The 23,513-nt window shown below is 32.2% G+C and overlaps 5 protein-coding genes and 1 non-coding gene across 6 annotated transcripts; 3 read left to right on the forward strand and 3 right to left on the reverse strand.

The window, feature by feature from the left end:
- Window positions 1-1,578: 1,578 nt before the first annotated feature.
- Window positions 1,579-1,661, forward strand: TRNAL-UAA (transfer RNA leucine (anticodon UAA)). Its single transcript has one exon. It is a non-coding gene; the product is annotated as a tRNA-Leu (tRNA).
- Window positions 1,662-2,692: 1,031 nt separating this feature from the next.
- Window positions 2,693-5,580, forward strand: LOC108319001 (uncharacterized). The gene is made up of 6 exons (XM_017549997.2): window positions 2,693-2,851; window positions 3,190-3,236; window positions 3,325-3,431; window positions 4,054-4,088; window positions 4,998-5,082; window positions 5,271-5,580. The coding sequence occupies exons 2-5, from the start codon at window positions 3,234-3,236 to the stop codon at window positions 5,063-5,065; spliced, it is 213 nt and encodes a 70-aa protein (XP_017405486.1). The 5' UTR covers window positions 2,693-2,851; window positions 3,190-3,233; the 3' UTR covers window positions 5,066-5,082; window positions 5,271-5,580.
- Window positions 5,581-6,044: 464 nt separating this feature from the next.
- Window positions 6,045-9,469, reverse strand: LOC108318955 (nuclear pore complex protein NUP54). The gene is made up of 9 exons (XM_017549952.2): window positions 8,924-9,469; window positions 8,773-8,826; window positions 8,427-8,486; window positions 8,209-8,319; window positions 7,306-7,371; window positions 7,114-7,200; window positions 6,754-6,855; window positions 6,523-6,672; window positions 6,045-6,370 (listed from the first exon to the last, which is right to left on the reverse strand). The coding sequence occupies exons 1-9, from the start codon at window positions 9,350-9,352 to the stop codon at window positions 6,248-6,250; spliced, it is 1,182 nt and encodes a 393-aa protein (XP_017405441.1). The 5' UTR covers window positions 9,353-9,469; the 3' UTR covers window positions 6,045-6,247.
- Window positions 9,470-11,332: 1,863 nt separating this feature from the next.
- Window positions 11,333-12,945, reverse strand: LOC108319071 (F-box/kelch-repeat protein At1g67480). The gene is made up of 2 exons (XM_017550092.2): window positions 12,416-12,945; window positions 11,333-12,274 (listed from the first exon to the last, which is right to left on the reverse strand). Exons 1-2 carry the CDS (start codon window positions 12,943-12,945, stop codon window positions 11,647-11,649), a joined length of 1,158 nt encoding a protein of 385 aa, XP_017405581.1. The 3' UTR covers window positions 11,333-11,646.
- A 110-nt stretch (window positions 12,946-13,055) lies between these two features.
- LOC128195447 (uncharacterized) lies at window positions 13,056-14,214 on the reverse strand. Its single transcript, XM_052873051.1, has 2 exons — window positions 13,383-14,214; window positions 13,056-13,297 (listed from the first exon to the last, which is right to left on the reverse strand). Exons 1-2 carry the CDS (start codon window positions 13,393-13,395, stop codon window positions 13,056-13,058), a joined length of 255 nt encoding a protein of 84 aa, XP_052729011.1. The 5' UTR covers window positions 13,396-14,214.
- Window positions 14,215-18,803: 4,589 nt separating this feature from the next.
- On the forward strand, window positions 18,804-22,182 carry LOC108319074 (small ribosomal subunit biogenesis GTPase RsgA 1, mitochondrial). Its single transcript, XM_017550094.2, has 5 exons — window positions 18,804-19,837; window positions 20,671-20,886; window positions 20,977-21,171; window positions 21,259-21,452; window positions 21,890-22,182. Exons 1-5 carry the CDS (start codon window positions 19,205-19,207, stop codon window positions 22,071-22,073), a joined length of 1,422 nt encoding a protein of 473 aa, XP_017405583.1. The 5' UTR covers window positions 18,804-19,204; the 3' UTR covers window positions 22,074-22,182.
- Window positions 22,183-23,513: the final 1,331 nt, after the last annotated feature.

Here is a 23,513-nt window from a genome sequence, read left to right on the forward strand (position 1 = left end):
CCAAAAAACCCCTCGTAGAAAAAGCCCACGAGGACAAAATATCTTCAAAAGCCTTGTGGACCAGGGTCAACCCATGGGCTTTTTTTTAAAAAAAATGTTCATTTTGAATACAAGAAAAAATAAAATTAACTCTTAATTTGTTACAAAAATAGTTACTATAGAAAATAAATTGAAATTTTTATAGGAGGAGAGTTCTAGAGCTGTCAATTTGACCCATGACCTCGGAGCTAACCCTAACCCACTCTTGAAAAAGCCTCCTCTTAAGAAGCCCCTCAAATGAGGGCAAAAAAAAAGCCCTAACCCCAAAGCCCCCTCTCAAGGGGGTTAGGGTCAGGGTTAAGGTGGGTTTAGCCCCACTAAAAAGTTTTTGGAAACTAAACTTCAACATTTTCATAGTAACTATTAAAAGTACTAAATTTTATATTCATGTAATTGATTTTTTATTTCAAATTATTAAATAAAACTAATTAATTATAGTTTAATAGAATATTTAATATTCAAAATAACCACTTTTTTAAATAATTAAAAACAATTGCAAAACACACACTTAATTTTATACAACTAAATAGTATTACAAATTTCTTTTACTAAAATATTATAAAAATGCTTTATTTTATTATCAATTTTAATACAATTATGTCTTATATTGCAAATACCAATTATTAAAAAATTATATATAATTAGTAATATCAAAATAATCCCAAAGAGAGAGCTCTCCTCCTATAATTTTTCAAGAGTATACTAACATGGACCAAACCATGTAAGGGGGGCCAAATTGACGGGTCATGGACCAATCATAAAATGACACGTATATTGTATTAAAATATTGTCAAAAAAATATTATCAAAGTATAATTATTCATTAAAATTTCATAGAATAACTACATATTAACTTAATTTTATAAAAAATAATTATAGTCATTAATTTATTTTGAAAAACTTATACACCACCACCAGCATTATTTAGATACCAGTGTTAGAAAGAGACTTATGGTTGAAGTAATTCTTTCAAGATAGCTGTGACATATATATGAGTCCAAACACTATAAATATAAAAATTACCACTTGCTATCGGATTAAATATGTTAAATATTATGATTAATGTTTCTTTGATGAATGCGAAATTGTTAGTATAAATATTATAGGCTTAAATATAAGAAAATGTTAACCATTTAAAAAAAAATATTTTATTAATATTTTTAATGCAAATATCTTTATATTGTTAAATTAAAAACGAACGTAAATATTTGGATCATAATATTATACCTAGTTATTTTAAGTTTACGATATTTTTTTTGTTTTTACTGTTATATTGGTTAACTCTATATAAGAGTTATCTATCTCTTGTATTATTGTTGTTATATGATCAATAATACAAAAATATAATTTGTGTCTATACTTTTGTGAGATAACCTTTCGTTTTTTACAAATATTGAACTAAAGAAATTTAGGTTATATGTATGGTAAGTATCTATTATTTGATGTGTTTAATTTATGTAATTACAGAAAGGGAAGTCAAATTTCTACTAAATCTCTATAACGAATTCTTATACCTTTAATTGGTGAATCTAACAAAGGAGCTGGTTTGCCCGAGAGGTTAAGGGGGAAGACTTAAGATCTTCTGCAGTCAACTGCGCATGGGTTCGAACCCCATAGCCAGCATTATTTTAATTTTACAGAAATTAATATTCAAATGTCTAACAATACTATATAATAATCACTCAATTAACAAGAGTTAAAGTACTTTAATTAACCAAGTCAAATATTCTCTCTATTTTCTTTATTACTGACCTCTCTATATTTTGTGGTTTGATGACATTTCTAAAAGTATCAAAATATAGGTTTAAACCTGAAATAAAGAAAATATTTAATTAACATATACTTGTTATTTATATTGATTTATTATGGCTATTTAATTATGTTTTATAAAATTTAGTCAACATGCTTTTACCTTTACGAAGTGAAAATAAACCCCTGAAAAAAAAAATAAAAGAAATGAAGTGCGAAATACAGAAAGTAACTAAAATTAAATTTAGTTTCAATTCCACTTTACTGTTTTAAAATGATTGTATTGCAATAGGACACTTTTTAAAGAAAATAAAAGAAAGAGTAAGCCATAAGATAAAGTGAAGAATGGAATGAATTTTTTGTTCATTATTTGTGTTTTATTTATTTTTCTTTATTTCATTAAAATTGTTTTGATAGATCGAATTAGTATTTATATAAAGCAAAAAAAAAGATAACGAATGAGGCTTAAAAACATTATAGACTTAAATGAAGTTTTTTAAATACAGAGACCAAGTTTTAAAAAAACATAAATAAACGAGGAATTAATATTTTATTTTAACCTTGTTTATGCATTTAAAACACATATTTACTAACATTTAACTTTACACGATTAAAATATGATGAGCAAATATGTTTGTAAGAGTCATAATGATATAAATTTTATAAATGTAATATTCATTTGATATATACTTAATATAAAATGATAATAAGATGAATAAACATACATTACGATTTTGTGGTTTTTATCGTATTTCCTCAAATTCTAAATAACAGAACTTCAAACAACACATGTCCTTAAAAAACAAGATATTAAAAAAATAATTAAAAGACAGAAAGATTATCACCAAGATAATTTTATTTATTTTAAATTTTTTATAAAAGTTTATTCTTTCGCAAAATGAAAATAACCTCTAAAAAAAATAAGGGAAGCCGTGAAGTAAAGAAAAGAACTAAAGACTAACAGAACCAAAAGGGTACTCTTCCGGCGAAGAATCACGACTTTGTCACCGGAAACTCTAACGCTCACATCTCTTCTTCCACCGGAACTCGCAACTTCGATTCGGGTAATTGATTGATTCGTTTTGTTCTTTCTCTGCTTTTAATTCAAATAACTGGTTTTTCGCTATTTACGCTGCTTCACCGTTTTTTCCATCTATAAACTCATTTTACGTAGATCCATGTTCGATTCAGCTTTGGCCTATTGTATCCTAAATTCGCAATCTCACAATCCTTTAGCTATTAAGGATCCACTCGTTTCGTCATTGTTGTTCTTATTTTTAGGGTTGGCTTTTTAATCGTGTTTCGTGATTGAACTTGATTTAGACACTGTTCAGTTACTTGCACTATTGCATATTGTTTTGGATGAGAGGCCTAAAGTGATTGTTGATGGAATCTTTTGCAGGGAGGGAAGACGGTGAAGATTGGTAAATTCTAAGAATCGTTGAGATGGTGAGGAAACTGAAAGTTTTGAATCGTTGTGATTTAATCCGTTGAATGTTTGCTCATTGCGTTTGACATCCGTTGTGTTGTGTTTCAGTCAGCACTTTTCAATTTCCACTCATTTCTAACTGTGATACTTCTGGGGATATGTGCCTGCACTTATTTCAAGATGCAGTTTCCGGCAATCCTAGATCAGAAAACTGGGTATATATATCTCTTCATCTCTTGCCATGAGTAAAGTTGACAATCCTAGGTCATGCATATACAATTTATGCGTATGTTGACAATGCTTCATTCGAGTAGCATAGCTGTGTAACAGAGTAGGTCTTATTTTCAATATTGGTTTTGGTGCACTGTTGTTTCTGGTGAGCAATACCATCATTTGCCATGTTGTTGTGCATGTTTGGATTGAAGACAATAAAGGGAGATGAAGGGAAGGGAAACGAAATAAAAGTTTACCTCGAAACTTCCTCTTGTTTGGGAGTTTATGAAATGATTAAAAGAAAACGGGGGATTCTCATTTCATCAATGAAAATCCTTGTCATTGCTAATTTTTATGAACCTTTTAAAGTTCCTCCATAAGTAATTTTGAACATCCAAACAAAGGGATGGAAAATTTCTTGTTAACCATGCATTTTTTTTCCCTCTCCGTTCCTTTTTATTATCAAGTGTTCTGGTAATTTGTACATCTGAATTTTACATGTTCAAAATTCAATGTATCATAAGGTTTTTGTTCCATTAGTCGTGCAGCTTGCAATAGATTTTTTCATTCTTCATATCAGATTTTTAGAACTTGCTGACAAGACATACATGCTCTTCCTGACAGATTTCGTGGTTTCTTCTGGAAGGCGGCGAGAATAGGTAGATATCCCTTGTTTGATATGCTACTACATTGTTATTGTTTACATATGCTTTTGAATGCACTTTTAAATCTCTTTTTTTTTATTTAAGCTTTGGAAAAGTAAGAATAGAACCCTAGAAATTTTGGTTTGATATCTTCTATGATGATTTTTTGCTTTTCCCCCATATAATACCTTAACGGCATCAGATTTTTCAAGTTAAAATATTGAATTAATTATCTTGAACCAAAGAACACACGTGTGTTGATTGATGACTTGCCCACTGGCAGCGGAAAACTTGGGGTAAAGGATGAGTGATGCAAATATAGAAAATTTGGGTTACGGTTCTATACTCACTTTACGTGTATACTACATCGTGATTATGCCTTTTACATTCTCAACCTTTTTTGTAAGTATGCTTCATTGTATTTCATTTTTTTTTATCAATCCTTTAGTTATAATGAAACTACATTCTCAATTCTTATTTCAAAATTCATCATTTTGATTGATGGTACTTGTAATTTTCATAAATCTTCTTTTGGTTGTTATTGAAAACTCATTCTCAATAGTTCTAGATCCTCGATTCCTTGTGAGCTTTAAGATGGTATATTGCAGTGTCATACCAAAGCTGTTTGTGACATGGGCTACTAGATTTCTAGCTTGGCCATGTAGTTCTTGAATTTGTTGCTTCACATCTAATCCTGTACCAGCATGTTTGGTACGTTGTGGAATAGAATACAAAGCAAGTGAGATCAAAAACATATTCAAATCAGTTTCTCATTATGACCTACTGGGGAATTTTTATTCCTTGTGTTGTCTACATGTAACACTTTCTGTCTAGGTGTATGTCTCATTTAGAATTATATATTTCATGAGCTGTGGAATTTAATCACTGATATTATCTTGATTGTACACGTGGTTGCTAATACAGGTGAACGGTTAAGCCCGTGGGTAGCTGCGGGTTGCTTTATGATGGGTGTTTCAATAATCTTCTTCTAAGCTTTGGTTACTCAATAGTAAGTTATTATTCTTTTTCATGTGCCCAAATATGATAGCTGTCAGAAGCTAATGATAAGGAATAAATATGCGTAATGACTAATTTTCTGGCGTACATAAAATATTAAGAACAGTTTCTAAGCCGTCTATAGGAATGCACCTCCTTTCATATATGTCAACAATAATTTTGAAATTTGATGCATTGCAGGGGCGTCCATTCTATACCGCAGTTTTATGCGCAAATTGCAGATCTACGAAATGAGAGTTTGTACTTACGATTTCATCGGAGCCCTTGACACAAATTTGTTCCACCATATTGTTAATTATTTTTTCTTTGTTGTTGAAATTAAGTGGAGTTTTTGCCATTAATCCCCAGGGTAACGTCACTACATGAAATTCAAATTGCTACTTATGATGGGGGATCGTGCTAATGTCCATAGCTTTGTCCAAATTTTATGAGTATGATGCCTTCGAATCTGAACTAAGTGCTAATATACTAACTATATAGATTAATCATATAGCAGCTGGCGTGAATACTTTTAATGATGAATAGTTGAATATTTCCAACAGAACTTGAAATGATGGTGCATTATCTTCTTTCGGAAATTCTAGAAATTAGAAAAAAATTGTAGTTGTTTCGAAAATTCTAAATTAAGAATGATTAGTGTCGGAACTTACATTTTAACTAAAAATTTAGAAGGTTTTAAGAATATAGTTTGATGAGGCTTGATAAATATTATAATCAAAGAATGTTTCATAATCTGGATCAACTCAAATGTAAATTTATTGTTATAACGACAGGTAAAAGTTTCACTGTAAATCATTACTAACTGTACTTTTTAGAAAAATATATTTTCAGGAATGTCATTTCGAAAATCATGTTTTATTAATTTCAGAAAGTTTATTCTAGAAAATTTCCAAAACAAGTAATCTGAAAATCACTTTCATGAAAAATAAAATAGTCTTGAAAAAAATTATGGGAGTGCAGGAAGGAAAGCCCAATCAATTTGGATAACGTTTTCTCTGCCAATGGGAAGTTCCATCAGCAGCGGAAGGAGTACATTATATTTTAATGAGCTCTCATTACATTAGTTCCCACTAGCTACCAAATCATGATACACTAGAAAAAATATATAATAAAATGTGAATACAGCGCAAGAATGTTCTAGGTTTTCTAGACAAAATTCAAATTAAATTCTCATTTTCAATTCTTCCTGTGTCATCAGTGATCATAATCTCCATATTCCGTATATCTCGTTTCAGAACACCGCCAAGTCTTGCAATGGCCTCCATTTGCTGTTGTAAAACCTGTTCGCACAAAATAGGGCATTATTATATTATTCTTTGAATGTATCATGCGCATTATCTCATACAAATAATACCTTTTAAAAAAAATAAAAAAGGAAAATCAATAATCAAGATGTTAAATAATAATCTATCTCAAATTGGTTCCATCTCACCTCCTGTAGGTCAGCAAGACTTTGATCATGAATTTTGGTCGAACCTGGAAGGTAAACGGAGCCACCAAATCCATTGCTATTAGCTTTAACACGAGATACAGTCAGTAGATTTTGTACCCTTCTAGACAGTTCCGCTCCAGATCCTTTAAGCTGAGAACATATTTCCCTATAAGTTCCATCTCCAGCAACAGAGCAAAAAGGGCAGAAAATGGTCTTTGATAGAAGTTTTACCTGTCTAGTTATTGTGGCTAATTTCTCAGCAAGTTCAGCTTCCCCTTTCGTTAAGGGTATGCGGCAGCCTTTTCCCTCCAATGCCTCCACTACTCTCATTACCTTGAAACACAACATAAGATATACTTAAGCAACAAATAAAAATCCAAAGCTCGAGATAAGCTAATTCATCAATTTACTTTCAGAATATAGATCCTACTGTCAGGGCTTATAATTGGAGGGGAACACTAAGACAAATTAAGAAATGTAAAAACTTTATATAACTGCTTATTAAAGTAGCTAATTCTGTGCAGGGAGAATCAATTCATTCTACAATCGGGAAAACAGTTTCATTCACAAACACATAGGAGTTGTCCCTACTCTTAAAAGACGTTGCTGGAGAATTTGTTCCTTTTGTTTTAGTCTTTGAATCCATGGAAGAGTATCAGCCTGAAAATGTCTTTGGAGCTGCAACAGCATCAAACAAATGGAAAGAAAAATCAACAATGCATGGTAGAAAAACCAGAGTCACATTACCACTGCTCCGAGTTCAAGCAAAGGGGAGAGCAGTACCATTTTAACATTGCTTTGGGTTATACGCAATCTCTCTGCATCAGAAACAATGACTTCATCTTGTATCTACATGACAATGTCAGCAAAAATGTATCCTCAAGGCTTAGATTATATCCAATCCAGGTAATTCAACAACTTTTATATCAAATATTGAACTATTCTCCCTTTTTCACATCAAATACTGACTGGTGGATACATCTAAAAATTCAATACTCAAAGCATCACTTAATAATGTCTACAAAAAATGTTTGACACATTTGATTAAGAAACACTGTTTTCTTTCTCAAGATCTTGGTTCTCAGCTAATCTTATAAACAACTTTTGCATATATAACGATATTCACTTGCCAGGTATATCATCAATGCTAATGATGTGGACTAAACTTTAAAATTGATAATCATTTACACGGGATATCTAAACACTGAATAACAGAAACTGGCCAAAAAGTCCAAGATAAACCTTGATTTTCTCAAAAGATCATATATTTAAGTTACTGGTACAATTCTAGAGGTTAACCTATCAAAATCTACACATTTCTAGAGTATACAATCGCTAGAAGTTTATGTTTTGTTTGGATATCGAATGGCAACCGAAGTGGAACTAAATAAATAAAATGAAATAAATTTGTCATTAGTGTTTCGATATTATACAGTGGGATGGAAGAAAGTTATCATTTAATTGTTTGGGAAGTGTGAAAATTGTGTAAGGAGATCAGGAAACAAGTTTAATCCCACACCCCAAAATTGGAAGGATTAAAACCAGGCATTGGATGGAATGAATAGGAACTTGGTATAGCTTCGAAGTTTAAACAATTCAAACAACTGCAATTTATGTCATGTCATTCCACTTTCCATTATATTCCTTTCTATCAATTCAATTCAAACACAGCTTAATAAAGCTTACCTTAAGGCGTTGCGAAAGATCCTTAAAACCCTGGACAAGCTGTGGCCACAGACGTTCTCTATCTGCACTGTCCATACCTTCAAGCTTCCCCATTGCCTCCGCCCACATGATCTAGCAACCATAAACTATTCCCATAATTAGCCAGTTCTGGAAAATGGTAAAAGAATCTCCCAACTATAAATAGTTTACTAGAAAAAGAAAAAACAAAAAAAACTTACGTCTGATACACCAGCAGGCTTCACTCTAAACTGTGGTTCTGTTACACTGAACAACAAATGCTGAACAACACAAAAACACAAATGTGAGAAAAAAAAATGAAGACCCACAAGTGCAATTCTAACATTCACCACAAGGAATCAGAAAATATCACTGATAATGTAGACTTGGATTTGAACCCTAATTTCAAAATTAAGAAGAAAAAAAAAAGGCGCATAGCACGAAATACAAACCCAAGTATACCTTAACTATGCTCATTACACAAACGAGGCAAACACTAAACACAATAACTTCACAAAGGAGACATTTTTGTATTTATTTATTTTAATTAGACAGTGAGGGGGATACCTTGAAAGCGTACTTGGGGTTTCCAGGATCTTCCTTGTAAGCATCAACGATTGTCTGGTGGCACAACATGCGAACACAAAATTAATCAACGAAACAATGCAATAGCGAGAATTCGAAAACTGGATTGTGGAAGAAAAAAGAAAAAAGATACTTGAACATCGCGATCGGCGAGAGAGAAAGGAACAGGTGCCACGTTAGCCATCTGAGTGGTTAATTGCGCATTTGAGAAAGGCGAGGGTTGCGGCGCTGCGAGGGAACTTTGAAAGCCGAAAGGAGAAGAAGTTGGTTGTTGTTGAAACAGTGGAGTTAGTTGTTGCTGCTGCTGCTGTTGTGGTTGAGAAGAAAAAGGCGTTGACAAAAGGGACGAACCGAAGGCAGGGGTAGAAGAAGCGCCAAACGCCGGTGTGGAAGATGGGGTTCCGAATGCCGGAGTAGAAGATGGGGTAGCAAAAGAAGGGGTGCCGAAGGCAGGGGTAGAAGAAGGGGTTCCGAAGGCGGGGGTAGAAGAAGGGGTTCCGAATGCAGGGGTTGAAGAAGGGGTGCCAAAGGGAGATGAAGAAGGTTGAGCGGAGCCAAACATGGTGATGTTGTCAAAGCGACGATAGCTTGTGGAAAGAGCGAAATGGAAAATGAGATTGGTGTTGATTTGTCCCTCCCAAGTTCAAAGAAAAAAGCGCGGTCGAGTGCGTGATGCAGTGCAGACAAGGTGTTCGACGAAAGGTTTTATTTATTTATTTAATTTTCTTCTTTACATATTTTTTAAAGAGAGGCTCGTACTGATAGTATATGATGACATATAAAATAATATTTATGAATATGTAATATATAATAAAAAAAAAATCTAAGTAGGATTGATGTATTCAATTCACATGCATTTTAAATTAAATTAAAAATACGGAACAATGCAATCTGTAAAAAAAAATAAAAAATAGTAAGAGTATGTATGCATTACTAGGTTAAAGAAAAAGTTGGCCCAACATCACATCAGACTAGAGCAATCATGTTTGGGCCAAATTAGGTTAGTCCAGACAATTTGAGTTTGATTTCAACTTGATTAATGATATTGTCTTCCTTCTATATCTCGTACTTTTTTCTACCATCCTCTGTAATATAAAAAATATCAAAGTATTTGTCAAAATAACATCTAGAAAACCAATTAAAAACTATATTTTAGATATCACAACCAACGTTTCAAAGTAATCTAAAACTACTTCAAATTACATAATTTCAAATACGGAATATACTTTCAAGAAATAATTCGAAGATATTTTAAATTGTCTCATCTAAAATATAATTCTGAATTTTTTTTTATAAATTATCTAATTACTAAGATAATAATTATAATTTTTTTAAAATAACAAATCAAAAAATATTTATAGACAAATATTTAAGAAAGTATAGGAAATATGCTATTCAAACTATTTTATTTAAGTAGTAAAATTTAAATATAATACAACTTTATTAAACTCACCTGATGAAGTTTCTCCGTTGGCTTAATCATGTAATAATGAGTTCAAAACTTAATTTTTAATATGATATTACAAGCAGTCATAGTTTATCGTAGTTGAAATTACTTTATGTTATCAACATGATAAGAATATTAAAAATCCCAAATTAATTATAAATAAATAAAATTATAATATATAGGTGAAGTTTAGCGAAATTAAGTTAAAGCAAGATATAATATCAATATTTTAGTGAATAGGTGTGAAGGAACCGACATATCAGACCAAACTTGACTTTGGATAAATTTTTAGTGACTCTAAATTGAGATATTTTATCATTAAACAATGATATCTTATAATTAAAAAGGACTCTAAACAAAAAATTTAGATGAGATGGAGGAAAAGAATGCAATTAGTGATTTCTATTTATTTATACATAAACATTTTAATATTGGGGAGGAGGGATATATAGCATATAAAAAGAAAACGGACAAATGCAGAATTTGTGCTTTTAACCTTCTTTTTTTTATGAATGGGAACAAAAGCCTCGAAATAGTCAAGGGTTGTTAGGTGAGATTTGGATGAAAATGTTCTTTACATTATTCTTTCCTCTTGGATAAGAATAAAGAGACATCATGGAAAAAAAATGTAATTTGTACTTGCATAATTTTTAGTTCTACTTTTATCTTTTATGGATTAATTTCATTAGAAAAAAAAGTAAGTAATTTCATATTTATATAATTCTATTTTTACATTTAATCACACATATGTTCAATTGTTTTTATTAAATACAAAATCTTATAAAGTAAAAACCAGACACACATTATATTAAGTTTACTAACTTGTAAGAAAATTATGAAAAATGATTTATAATTGATTGATGGAAAACCTTTTTATATGGGCAGTAAATTTTTTAAATTTGTATCTCTATCAAGCACTACTGAAGGATTCATGTGAATGGTATGGTTGAAATTCATTGGGTTGTCGCTGTCGTATCTGATATTTCAGCCAATATGCTCAACTTATTTCCGTCTCAGTCATAAAGTATTGGATAAAAAATTCTAAAGTTGTCACTTTTAACAGGCTAAAAAGTCCAAAACAGAACAACAAAGGAATAGCTCACCCACCACAGTATTAAATACTGCTTATAAACGTCGATAATCACAAGACCAAGGGAATTAATCCCTCACACTCCAAAGACACAAAGGGCATTCATAAAATGATAATGCCAGAAGCCAAGTATCTCTATCAGTCACAGACAAGAAAAAACTCAACTAAAATTACATAAAATGTGAGGAACACTCACCTCAATAAGACAAGTTATTACATGTACGAGATCATGTTTTGCACCATGTGACATCAGCTCATGTAAACTCTGAGTCAATCTTAGTAAAATGCTGCTATACTCCGGCCAGAACATGGTTTCATTTCATGCCTTGATTGTTACACAATACAAGCACAAACCAGATGGCCTTATGTCACAAGTCCGCCACTCTGACCCCAGAGCTGCATTTGGATCATACGACAATGTTTGATGAGCATGTTCTGCCAGCAGAGGGAAGAGCAGCAACTTGCCATCCAGCATCCCGAACCGAAAACCAACACTGGTGCTCCCTGTCAATGGAACTGGAACCATTTCCCATGAATTGTCCTCTGGACTGAATATAGCCAGCTTCCGCTGGTTCTTCCATTCTATGCAGAACAACTTTTTTCCTACTACTGCATGAGCTGTGACCATAACACAGCCATTCTTAATCTCACACCAGGTGTGTCTCTCAGGGTTGTATATATCAACAAACTTGGAGTTTCCAATGGTGAAGCTTGACCTTCCACCCATGACATAGAGCTTACCCTCAAATCCACAAGCAAAACAACCCCATCTCGGACGGCGAAGGCTCTCTATCACTGTCCATTCGTCAGTATCTGGATCATACACCTCAGCACTGGACAAACTGTCTCCATTCTCCCCATAGCCCCCAACAGCATAAACCAAGCCATTCACTTCAGCACAAGCAAAGTCATAACGAGCCACATTCATGTTCGACAAACTGCTCCAGCTGCAATGGCAGAGTAGAGAATGGAGTAAGTCAAAACAACATTAAAACACACACAACTATATCTATGCCAAGTTTCATACAGTAACATAACAAACCTTTATGTTTCACAATTTCTAGGTAGAGTGCTTAAGGAAACCATACCTGTTGAGGCAGGAATCATATTGGTAAACCTCTGCTGAGGCAAAGGCAGTTCCTTCAATAGCTGAACAACCAGCCATGACAAGAAGCTTTCCATTAAGAACCACCACTCCAAATGCAGCCTTTTCTGGACCCGGCATTGGTGGAAGAGATCGGCATTTACGACCGAGACAATCCATAACCTCCCAGTGACTTTCCTTTTCTTCACAGTCTCTTGTTAAGAAATAGAGCCATTCTTCAAGCATTCCAGCCAATTTTCGCACAGTAGTGAATGCTTTACTTTGAATAAACGATCTCCATCTCTTACAGACACCCCCCATAGCAGGGAAATTCGAACGAGGCACAAGTGCCAGACAATACTCGGCCACATCATCAGGCAGCCCAGGTAGAATTGGGCTATAATCTTCACTCAGTGCCTCCGAGAAGAAACAATTATCACTTTGTAAAAGAGTTGATTTATCTTGATCGGTCAAATTGGCGAAACACGTATTTGGCTGGATAAATCTCTTCTTTCCAACAGTAAGATCAGGCATTTTTTAAACCAGAAATTATACAGTAAATATCTAGAAGGTGTACAAGCTTTTAGTAGAGATCTTTCAACCAAATAGTGTGCAAATGTGTTGTTGAGAAGCATGTAATGTAACTAAAGAAATTCATAAAATCCTTCAACAATTGGGATTCTACGAGACCAAGGCATGAACGATGTTGCAGAACTAATCACTTGAGCAGTATGAGCAGATGATTTTCTATGCTTTGTCCAGTCTGATTCAAATTCCATAACAGTTATTATTCTGCTCCCACTGTGATTCTTCTTAATTGTTGTCTTCTGCAAATTGTTTGTTAAATTGCCTACGCTGTATCCTCCCTCACACATTGCCCAGATACCTATCCAATACGGCAAAGATGATCATGTTTTGAAGTCAAATGCAAAAACTAATTAAAGTTAATCAACAAAATTATAAAGGCATACCAGAGTAGGCCATAGAAGTTGCCGAGACTTAGCCACCGCAAACTTCCATTTTCTTCAAGTTCATACGGTCTGAATCAAACAGGACTTAGAACAGTTCACATAAGAATAAGAAAAACTTAAGTCATAAAAATCAATGAGAAAAAAAGGTTCAAAATCTGCAGATTCAAAATTGTAAATCGCAGTTATTTTTAATACAAATATTTACTTGAACAAGAATGCATATTAGATATTAGCATAACCCTTGATCTAAAAAAAACAAAACTAACAAAGACAAGCTTCCAGTGTTTTCCACAAATCTCAGCATACAACCAAAAAGGATTCAACCAAATATTAATTACCTACAAATTAATATTTAAACTAACATGATAATGATAAATTTACCAGCACCTGTTAACTTTCTAAGATGAATAAGAGGAATCAAATATCCTATACTTGAAAAAAGAAAAATCCAGAAGCACAGACAACCACCAGATCTGGAAATAACCAGCAGTTAACGATGTAATTCAGATTGTTTGAAAATAAACACAGTAGGCAAGAATCAGGAAGGGGAAATATTACAATCTATTTGTAAATTCAATTTGAATTATAAGATGAAGCATCGCAACGCTCCAGAGCCTGATAAATTATACATACATGTATGTTTCAATTCAGAGAAACAACACAACAGATATAAATAAATAACATAAACAGATAGCAGCTCACAGAAGCTGAAAAAAGTTTGAGGAAAGGATTACAATACACAAGCATGAAGGAAAAGAGTCAAATGTTGGTAGATCTGTAGTAGAGAAACGAAAGCAGAAGAATAGAACAGAACAAAAAGAAAAGGAAAGAGAGGAACTGACAAAAATAGAAGATCGAGATTCAGAAGAAAAGAAGCAGTGAAGGTGAATTCATAGAAACAGATAGAGTGTATGGAGAATGGATATGAGAAGGTGTTAAGAAGAAAGAGAATATTTATAGGATTAGGAAGAAAACTGTAGGAGAGAAAGACACTCACATAATGCGACCAAGTCAAAACCAGAAAATGGCAACGTAATGGAACCAAACCAAGCTTAGCCTGTTTGTGTTGGAAGAGGTTGTGGTCGTGTTCCGGAGTAAGAGGAAAATAGTTTATTTTATAGTGCCAAACAAACAGTAACGTCGTGTCGTAACATTTCTGGTGAAGATATTGTTACGCTAATTGATCAATCAATGGTGGTAAATGTTTCGTTGATAAATTGTTACTCTTTAGGTACATGTGTTTCATTTTATTCCTTGTTAATAATTTTCATTATGAATATAGAAAAAATAATATATATAATAATAATAATTGATTAGCTGACCTCTTGCATTGTTGGTGATATGCACTATTCGTTTGTCTTTATCTTTTAAAAACTTCCCAAACTAGTTGTGGAGTGTAGTAAAAAAGTCACTTTTGATTTTAAAATATTGAGTGGGTGGGTCATGTTTATAAAAAAGCGTGTTAAGAATTATTTTTTAAATATTAAATAATTAACGATATCCTTGAATGTGTAATTCATCTTTCAAGTTAGTTTTTCATAGAAATCTTTTTTTTTTCTAACTAATGCTCTCGTGGGCTAAAGATTAAAAATAAAATAAAATAATACTATTTTTTTTTACTTTGTGGAATTGTTAAAAACTACGAGTGTAGATATTTTTTAATTTCTTAATAATCGAGTTACTTTTTTAACATTTAATAAAATTTTATTAATTTTAATGTTGTGTTTGATTTTAAGTGTTGTTTTAAGTGGAAATTGAAAAGGAATGAGAGTATGATTTGGTTAAGAGGATTTGGAAAGGTGAACTTTCACAATCTTTTAAAAGTTTTAAATTTCTTTTAATTTATTAAATCCATCACATTATATACAAAACTTTTATTTTTAATATATTCAAATCATAATATCTTTTTCTTTTCTTAATCAAAACATTTTATCTTCACTTTTAAATTTATTTAAATTCATTTTCTCAAATCTATCTCCATTCCAAAAACAGGAAATGAATAATTTTATATAGGATGTAGAAAATAGATGCTTACGTGATTGTATTATGTAGTGTCATTTCATTAAATTTGGAAAGTCGAGTGATGGTTTCTCTCACATTCAGAAGTAGAAATGCATTATTTTTAAAGAACAAAGAAACAAAAGCAAAGAAGCTAGAAAAAGAACGAGTTAGGTTCTATGATTTTTTAGAGATGTAAACCTAGCAAATTATGGATATTTTGATTATTAAAAAGCTAACTTTTATATTTATAAAAAAATTAAAAAAATAATAAATGTAAAAAATTGTTGAGTGGGAAAATAATATTATTCCATCAGTAACTTTTTAAAGTGTCAACGGACGACGAATGTTTTGAGTAGTAATGTTTAATTAATTCATTTAGTTAAATAAATGGGAAGCGAATCAGACAAAAAGAAAGTGAGAAATGAGACTTAAACGTGCTCTTTGTTTATTTTATTAACTCCAATTATTGCACCATTTGACCATAAAAACAAAGTAAGAGTGGCTTTGTATATTAAAAAATGGCTTACCTAAACTTTAAAATTTCAGAATTCCAATAAGTGCAATTATTCTTCACTAATCTGAATCTCTTGTAGATGCTTTACAACTTCATACAAACACAGACTTCATCTTATAAAGAAAAAGAAAATTTTAATTTCATATCCTTTTACACCAATCAAAAAATTATACCTATTAATTTTTTTTTTATAATTTCCATATTTAGAGGAATACTAAGAACACTTTTAAGGTTTGTTTTGTATTGATAGAAACTGCCTACCATTTCAACCAGACAAAAAAGAGATTTCTTTATTAGGATTTTCTATGAAACACACATACCTAAACGTTTTCTTTTAATATTTTTTCTGTTACAAATTAAATTGATTAAAACCGCCAATTTTAGTGAATCTCAATAAATTAAAATTAATAGAATATAAAATGCTTAAAAAGAAAGTGTTAAAGATAATACTGTCTGAATCTATCTTTTAATTGTTTGGTTTCTAATTCAATAAAAAAAACTTTAAAATAATAAGTTAAAGAATTTTTTATATTTAATTAAACTTTCTCCTTTATATATATATCGAAACATGATAACCATGGAATGGATATTTTTAAGTGACAACAATTATGTAAAATAAAATTTTCTATCAGTGTTTCGAAAATGTTTTTAGTTTGTTGCGATTTTATTTATTCAATGATAGTAATAAAGCAAACAAAATAATTTCACCCGTAATACTATAAATTTTGTTTCACCAGAATTATTTCTTAGGTGTTACTATGATGAAAAGAAACATGAGACATCAGAACCTCTTATTTAATCATTCATTCTGTACGCTACTCGAAATTTGCATAAAACCATTGATATGATTAAGACAATCCATTTTGAGGTTCAATTCTGACAAATAACATATTCTGTCTGATTATAAGTTGCACCAGAAACAGAACCAAAACAAACAAAGAATCATAGATATTTGGTGTGTTATTGGGACGTGCCACTAAATCAAAACCAGTGGCTCCGAGAATCTGAACAATGTCCGAATTTCAATGTTTCCCAGGTTAGGGCTTCAGCAATACGGGGCAAGCTAGGCCTGTCACTGATTTCACGGAACAGAACACCACACGTTTCGCAGTTTTGTGAAAGTTAAGTAGAGTTAATTCAAGCAATTTTTTCAAGTGTCATTATTATTGTACCTAGCATATTCAATATTTTTACATAGTTCAATAATCCAAATTAAAAATAATTTAAATGTTTTTTCTTTTTTAATCTATCAAACAAATTTTAAAACAAACATTAATTATAAAACAAATAATATTTTTAATATATGATAATACTGATGTTGTGAATCTTGTATAAGAAAAGACCATACGTGTCATCACACACGAAAAAAAATAATAGATATTGCGTTGAGAGCGGTAAACGATGACACTGTCATATGAAACAATAAATTAAAATATTAGAATAATAGATAAAGTCATATTGTTAAATATTTTCAAAATAATAATGTGAGTGTTTGGATAAAATATTTTTTTCTTAGTTAAAAAAATTACACTAAAAATTATTCAGTATTCCAAAGATAACAATTATATATATATATATATATATATATATATATATATATATATATATATATATATATATATATATATATATATATATATAAGTTAGCATTTTTTTTAAACGTTGCTTCGATATATACATATAACAATGTTAGAATGTAATAAATTAGTTTATCCACTAAACTGTTAATTAGATTAAACAACTTTTCCACTAATAAAAAGGTTTGGAAAATAACTTAAAAGTCTTGTTAAACGTATCTAAGTTTATACATTCCAAGCAAAGTAATAATTTAAAGCAATCAATTGTTTCTTTATCGTTTGATTTGAACTAATTAGATGATACATGTACTTAAATATGAGTCTTTTCAAATTTTCCATTACAGTTTTTGTTTTTAAAAAATATTTTAGTGAGTCAAGAGACAATTGTATATTTAAATTATTTTTAATCGTGATTTTTAATGGAGAGATTATTTAAGAATGATAAAGATGAGATGTTTACTTTGTTGATCTGTTTTGGTCTGATCTGTATATTTTGTAACTCGTGTGTGACAATTATGGAATGGATGAGTTGATATACATAATTTTAAATTGTAAAAACTGACATTTTTTAATATTAAGTGAAAAGATAAAATTTTCATTACCAATGGTGATTTATAATTATTATATTATGTAGATAAATATGTGAATCTAACTGTTTATTATTTCAAATAGTTATAATTTCATGGAAAAAGTCCTAATAATTACAATTGGAAAAAACAAACATTAAAAGGAAATAATTGTTATTTTGTTTAGAATAAATAATGGTTACATTTTATTTTTTACACAATATGTTATGTTTGTTAATTAAGAGGTTAAATATTTTAGACCTTAGCCTTTTAGATGAAATTAGAATTTGTCTATAGTTTAATCTTCAAAATTAAAAAACAAATAAATATAACTCTCCTAATCATGCTATATTTGTTTTCAAATAATTATTTGGAAATTAATGTCATGTCATATATTTTATTTATTTATTTTTAAAATTTAAAAACTAAATATATTAAAATTTAAAATATAAATATTTTTTTATAGAAATTCAAAAACTTTAAACATATTTAATCCTTGATTTAAAATAAAAAAATAAAAAAATAAAAAATTTTTATGTAGACCGATACATAAACATACAAGTCAAATGTTCCAGGGGATGAATTAAAAAAGATTAGCTTGAATTTCTTATAACATCGATTTATACTTTCTACATACCACATATCAAACGACGAAATTGTCACTCCTATTATTATTATTATTATATCTCTTATTTTATTTTATCTCTTACATAATCACTAAAATTCACGCTAACTATTAATTATAAAGAATAAAGAATTCCAAAGACATAATTAATTCGAAATCAAATTACAAATCTAGTGTACCAGAAAATAATAATTTACACTAAATTAATTATTATATTTCTATCACATCACATTCTCAAGAAAGAATAAACAAAAAGAGGTGGCCGCACTGGCAATGGAAAACTCGACGTCGTTTAAGAGATAAAGCGTTGTTGATAGACATGCCTAGAAGATTGAAGGAGAGGCAGTGTCGTTTTGTTTTGATGAGTATGGTTTTTAAACGTCGTTTCGATAAAGAGTGCCCAAAACGGTGACGCTGATGATGACCTTCCACTGGAGTCGATAACACTGTCATCTGAAAACTGTGACTAAAACTCATTAACTCACTAATATTCCACGCACTAACTACGCTGATTGATTCGTTTGTTCCGTTCCATTTCCATGTCGTTGGCATCATCATTCTCGATGCTCCGGCACCGCGCGGTGGCTTCCGCCGCTCCTCTCCTCATGCGCCGCTTCCGGTCAGTTACAATTGCCGGCCGGCAGCAGCAAAACCCTAACAAGCAAGCCGCCCCGAGCCGCAACCTTCTGAAGGCAAAAAAAACGTTGAAGGAGTTTTCCTCTCTTGCCCCTGTTCTCTCCCTGGAAGACAGCCCCCCGCTCACGGAATCACAGGCCATCGGTGTCGTGGCGGCGTCGCAGGCGAACTTCATGCGAGTCATCGTTCCCGAAAACGACCAGCCTCCTTCTTCTGGAAGCTTCCGCGGGGTGGAGCTTCTCTGCGTGGTGAGGGCGCTATTAAAGAAGATTAAGCGCAGGGTCATGGTCGGGGACAAGGTTCTTGTCGGTTCCGTGGATTGGGTGGATCGCAGGGGATGGATTGAGAACGTCTTCCACCGATCTTCTGAGATTCTTGATCCTCCCGTTGCCAACGTCGACCACCTTCTTGTGCTGTTCTCGCTCGAACAACCCAGGCCTGAACCGTTTACTCTCACGCGCTTTCTTGTCGAAGCTGAATCCACTGGAATCCCTCTCACGCTGGCACTCAACAAGACCGAGCTTGTGGATAAAGAGGTGAGGTTCACGCGCTATGCATTGTCGTTGTTTGTTCTGCCGTCATAACTATGACGTGTAGGCACTGCTTGAATAAATTTCTCCCAAAACCACAACAATTAAAATGAATTAAGCTTCTTGCAAGCTAAAATCATTTTACTATATACTGCGTTTGGATTCAATTTTCCCATTATCAATTCCAATTCCATGTTGAATGCCCAAGCAACAAACAGTAGCCTCTTTTTTCAAAATTTCAATGTGATTTTTGTTTGGGGGCAAGAATTGATCATTCTGGCTATCCAAACACGCTGATAGTCTTTTGTGTATAGTGGATGGAAAGCTTTGATGAACGTTTGGACTGAGTCTGGATAGAAGTTGAGAAAAAACACTTTTAGGAATTGGAATGCACATTCTTGAATTTCAAGTCACAAAATGTAAAAGAAAGAATTTATTGTTTTTTGGAGGAAAAGTACTTTTGAATCCTCATTAATAGAATTGAAAGGTGCTCTTAAGTTGTTTTGTTCACTCGTTGAATTGGCGAGTTTTATTCGGCATGCTGCAAACTCCAGTATGGTTCCATATCGATCCCAAGTACAAGTAAAAGAAGAGGGTTTTGTTAGGTCCTTGATAGTCATGGTAAAACTTGTTGATACCAAATATGAACTTGTGCTCGGAAATTTGATTTGCAACCGTGTCAAATGGTGTGTTGTTTGCAAGCAAATCCATGGTGCGAACTCACCTGATGGGAGAGAGCATTTTCTTCCCAAGATTTCAGTTGTTTCAAACTCACAATCCAACTTTTACTATTTTCTGGTCTAAAGCAACTGCTTGATTTTGCTTTTGTTCTTGCATAGATCATTAGTTCGTGGAAGGCCAGGCTGCGTAGCTGGGGGTATGAGCCGGTTTTTTGCAGCGTTGAATCTGGACATGGACTTGATCTTCTTGCATTCAAGTTGAGGGATCAAACGACAGTGATTGTGGGGCCTAGTGGAGTTGGGAAGTCTAGTTTGATAAATGCCCTTAGAAGCAACCCTTCTGATGTTGCGGAAGGGGAGAATTGGTTTGAGCCTGTGAGTTTTCTTTGTTCTATTTTCTTTTTTTTACCTCTATCTACTAGAGTTTGATGTTTGTGTCACCCCTGGATGCGCCTTACTTTTCAGATTTCTGGAAGCAAGTGGCTTGAGGATCAACGGGTTGGGGAGGTTTCCACGAGAAGTGGTAGAGGAAAGCATACTACTCGCCATGTCTCTTTGCTTCCAATATCTGGAGGGGGCTTTCTTGCTGATACTCCTGGATTTAACCAACCTAGTTTATTGAAAGTGACAAAGCAGTCTCTTGCACAAACTTTTCCTGAAGTTAGTGATGCCTAACTTGTATTTTAATAAATCCAGGGATAACAAAGCTTTTCCTGTTTTGATTGATCTTATCATCTTCTTATTCAGATCAGGAAAATGCTCAGTGCGAATGAGACCGAGAAATGCTCATTTAACAATTGCTTGCATCTGGGAGAACCTGGGTGCATTGTGAAGGGAGACTGGGAAAGATATTCATTCTATTTTCAACTTCTGGATGAAATCAGAATCAGGGAAGAGTTCCAACTTAGGACATTTGGAACTAAAAGAGAAGGGGACGTAAGGTATGATGTGCCTTTGTTGATTGCAAACCAACGCTTTTCAGTTAATTGGAAAGTATGATGCTTTGATCAAAAAGTTCAATTCTGGGATTTGTATCCATTAGTAAAGTTAATATTTTTTGTAGTTATTGTGATTATGAGGGTTTTACACATTTTTAAAAGCTGATTCTTATCCTTTTACATGTTAATGTATAGATGCAGACATGAATCCCACAGCATATTCTAATTTATTTATGATAATTATCAGGGCACTGGCATGTAAACCCATGCTTGAAAGAAGCTAATAAATTGCATTTCCTTGTTGAAGAGTGTGGGGAAAACAATAAATTTGTGGAAATACCAATAAAAGTATTTTTCGTTGAATATGTAGTAATGCAAAAAAGATCTGCCACGGATTATTGTTATGATATTCCTGACAAGCACCCTATAATCTTTTGCAGGTTGAAAATGGGAGATATGGGTGTTCAGCAAGCGGAACCACGGTTGGAACCTAAAAAGCACAGGAGACAATCTCGGAAGAAGATTAACCAGTCAATTTTAGACGACTTAGATGATGATGACGACGACGACATTGATGAGGAAAATGATCCCATTTTAAGGGCGCTACGGAATGAAAACTCTTAGAATTTCGTTAGCCCCCAAAGTTCTCATTGTAAATAGTTGCTTTCCATGCGATGTATATCTCGGAGTGAGCTAAGTTCCTATCAATGAAGTTCATTTGTGTTTTGTTTGACCCAAATCTCTATCAGGTTGATTCAATCTTGTTTATAGTCTATAAAAATGTCACCTATCAATACACTTTCGAATTCTGATAACAGAAAATGTTGATTCTATACACAAATCAGAGTTGAAGTTACAGTTACGATTATTCGAGACAGAACACGGGAAATACTAAATGCGATAGCCCATGATATTGTTGTGGGTGCATGCATTGGTTGGTTATTACCAAAACTTACATTTGGAAACCTGTAGGAGATTCATCAATACAACCCTATAAGCGTCCCTTTCTTTGTAAACAAAAAGCTACAAACAGAACTTAAGGCCATTTGGATCATACCTAATACCCACAACAATGTTTTCGCGATAAAAATTGAAGGGCTTTTAATTCCCGCAGCTGCAATATTACTAACTACACCTCATAAAAAAGAGAGAGAATAAAATACTCTCCTTTACTGTATCACCCACAAGGGCCACCACCATAGCCCTGCATCAAATGTTCACAAGTGTTAAAGATAATAATACTATCACAATGTATCACTTAATTGTCTGGTTTCTAATTTAAATTCAAAATTAACAATATCACGTCATACTTTAAATTATTTATTATAAATATATAATATAATTTATAATTCATGTCTAGAAATCCCGAAACTTAAAAGTTGGAGGCTGAAGATAACCATAGTCATCCGATGACAAACAGAAATTTTCACAAAAGTATAACATCAAAATTTTCACAAAAATAACATGCTATCAAATATTTGAGTATCACAGTTTTTTTAATTAAAATTTGATTTCTAAAGAGTCAAATTCTAAACGAGCCAGAATTCCATTTTTCAATAACTAAAGTCTTAAATAAGTTGTTCATTTTTCTTTTATTTTTGTGAGATTATAATATGACAAAAGTAAGGTAGCCGATAATAATGGTTGTAAATTGAAAACCGAACAAATTGTTTCAAATAGAAATAGTCCTTTAAAATATGAATATGCGTCAGTTTGTTGGTCAGTATAATCTCACTTTCAAGAATTAGAAGGCGTGTTTAGAATGAAATTTTAAATAAAAATTTATTCTATAAATTAGTATAAACAGTTTATGTAAGCCTAGTTTTTAAACCATGGTAACAATTTTTATGACAAACAATGCCATAACATTTACATATTTGAACGGACAGATAAAAAAGATAGCATAACTTTTACGCCATTAATGTTAATAAAACTTGTTTATTTACCAATAGAAATTAACAGAATTAGAATTACCATGAAGAGCAGTAATTCATACAACTGCGGTCGATTTGAAACTTTAAAACAAAAAATTACTCACTGGCTGATTTTATCATTGATCCACTC

Source organism: Vigna angularis, chromosome 2 (assembly GCF_016808095.1).
Source record: "Vigna angularis cultivar LongXiaoDou No.4 chromosome 2, ASM1680809v1, whole genome shotgun sequence".
In the NCBI taxonomy this organism is placed as follows: Eukaryota; Viridiplantae; Streptophyta; class Magnoliopsida; order Fabales; family Fabaceae; genus Vigna; species Vigna angularis.

Bases quoted from the DNA above. Each gene is read 5' to 3' on its own strand.
- LOC108319001 (XM_017549997.2), top strand. The intron at 3,432-4,053 runs GTATATATATCT...TCTTCCTGACAG, and splicing joins ATCCTAGATCAGAAAACTGG to ATTTCGTGGTTTCTTCTGGA. The intron at 4,089-4,997 runs GTAGATATCCCT...TTGCTAATACAG, and splicing joins CTGGAAGGCGGCGAGAATAG to GTGAACGGTTAAGCCCGTGG.
- LOC108318955 (XM_017549952.2), bottom strand. From the start codon at position 9,352: ATGTTTGGCTCCGCTCAACCTTCTTCATCTCCCTTTGGCACCCCTTCT. The intron at 8,320-8,426 runs GTAAGTTTTTTT...TATGGTTGCTAG, and splicing joins AGCCTGCTGGTGTATCAGAC to ATCATGTGGGCGGAGGCAAT. The intron at 6,371-6,522 runs GTGAGATGGAAC...TTGTGCGAACAG, and splicing joins GTCTTGCTGACCTACAGGAG to GTTTTACAACAGCAAATGGA.
- LOC108319071 (XM_017550092.2), bottom strand. From the start codon at position 12,945: ATGCCTGATCTTACTGTTGGAAAGAAGAGATTTATCCAGCCAAATACG. The intron at 12,275-12,415 runs GTATGGTTTCCT...CTGCCATTGCAG, and splicing joins TATGATTCCTGCCTCAACAG to CTGGAGCAGTTTGTCGAACA.
- LOC108319074 (XM_017550094.2), top strand. From the start codon at position 19,205: ATGTCGTTGGCATCATCATTCTCGATGCTCCGGCACCGCGCGGTGGCT. The intron at 20,887-20,976 runs GTGAGTTTTCTT...CTTACTTTTCAG, and splicing joins GGGAGAATTGGTTTGAGCCT to ATTTCTGGAAGCAAGTGGCT. The intron at 21,172-21,258 runs GTTAGTGATGCC...CTTCTTATTCAG, and splicing joins TTGCACAAACTTTTCCTGAA to ATCAGGAAAATGCTCAGTGC.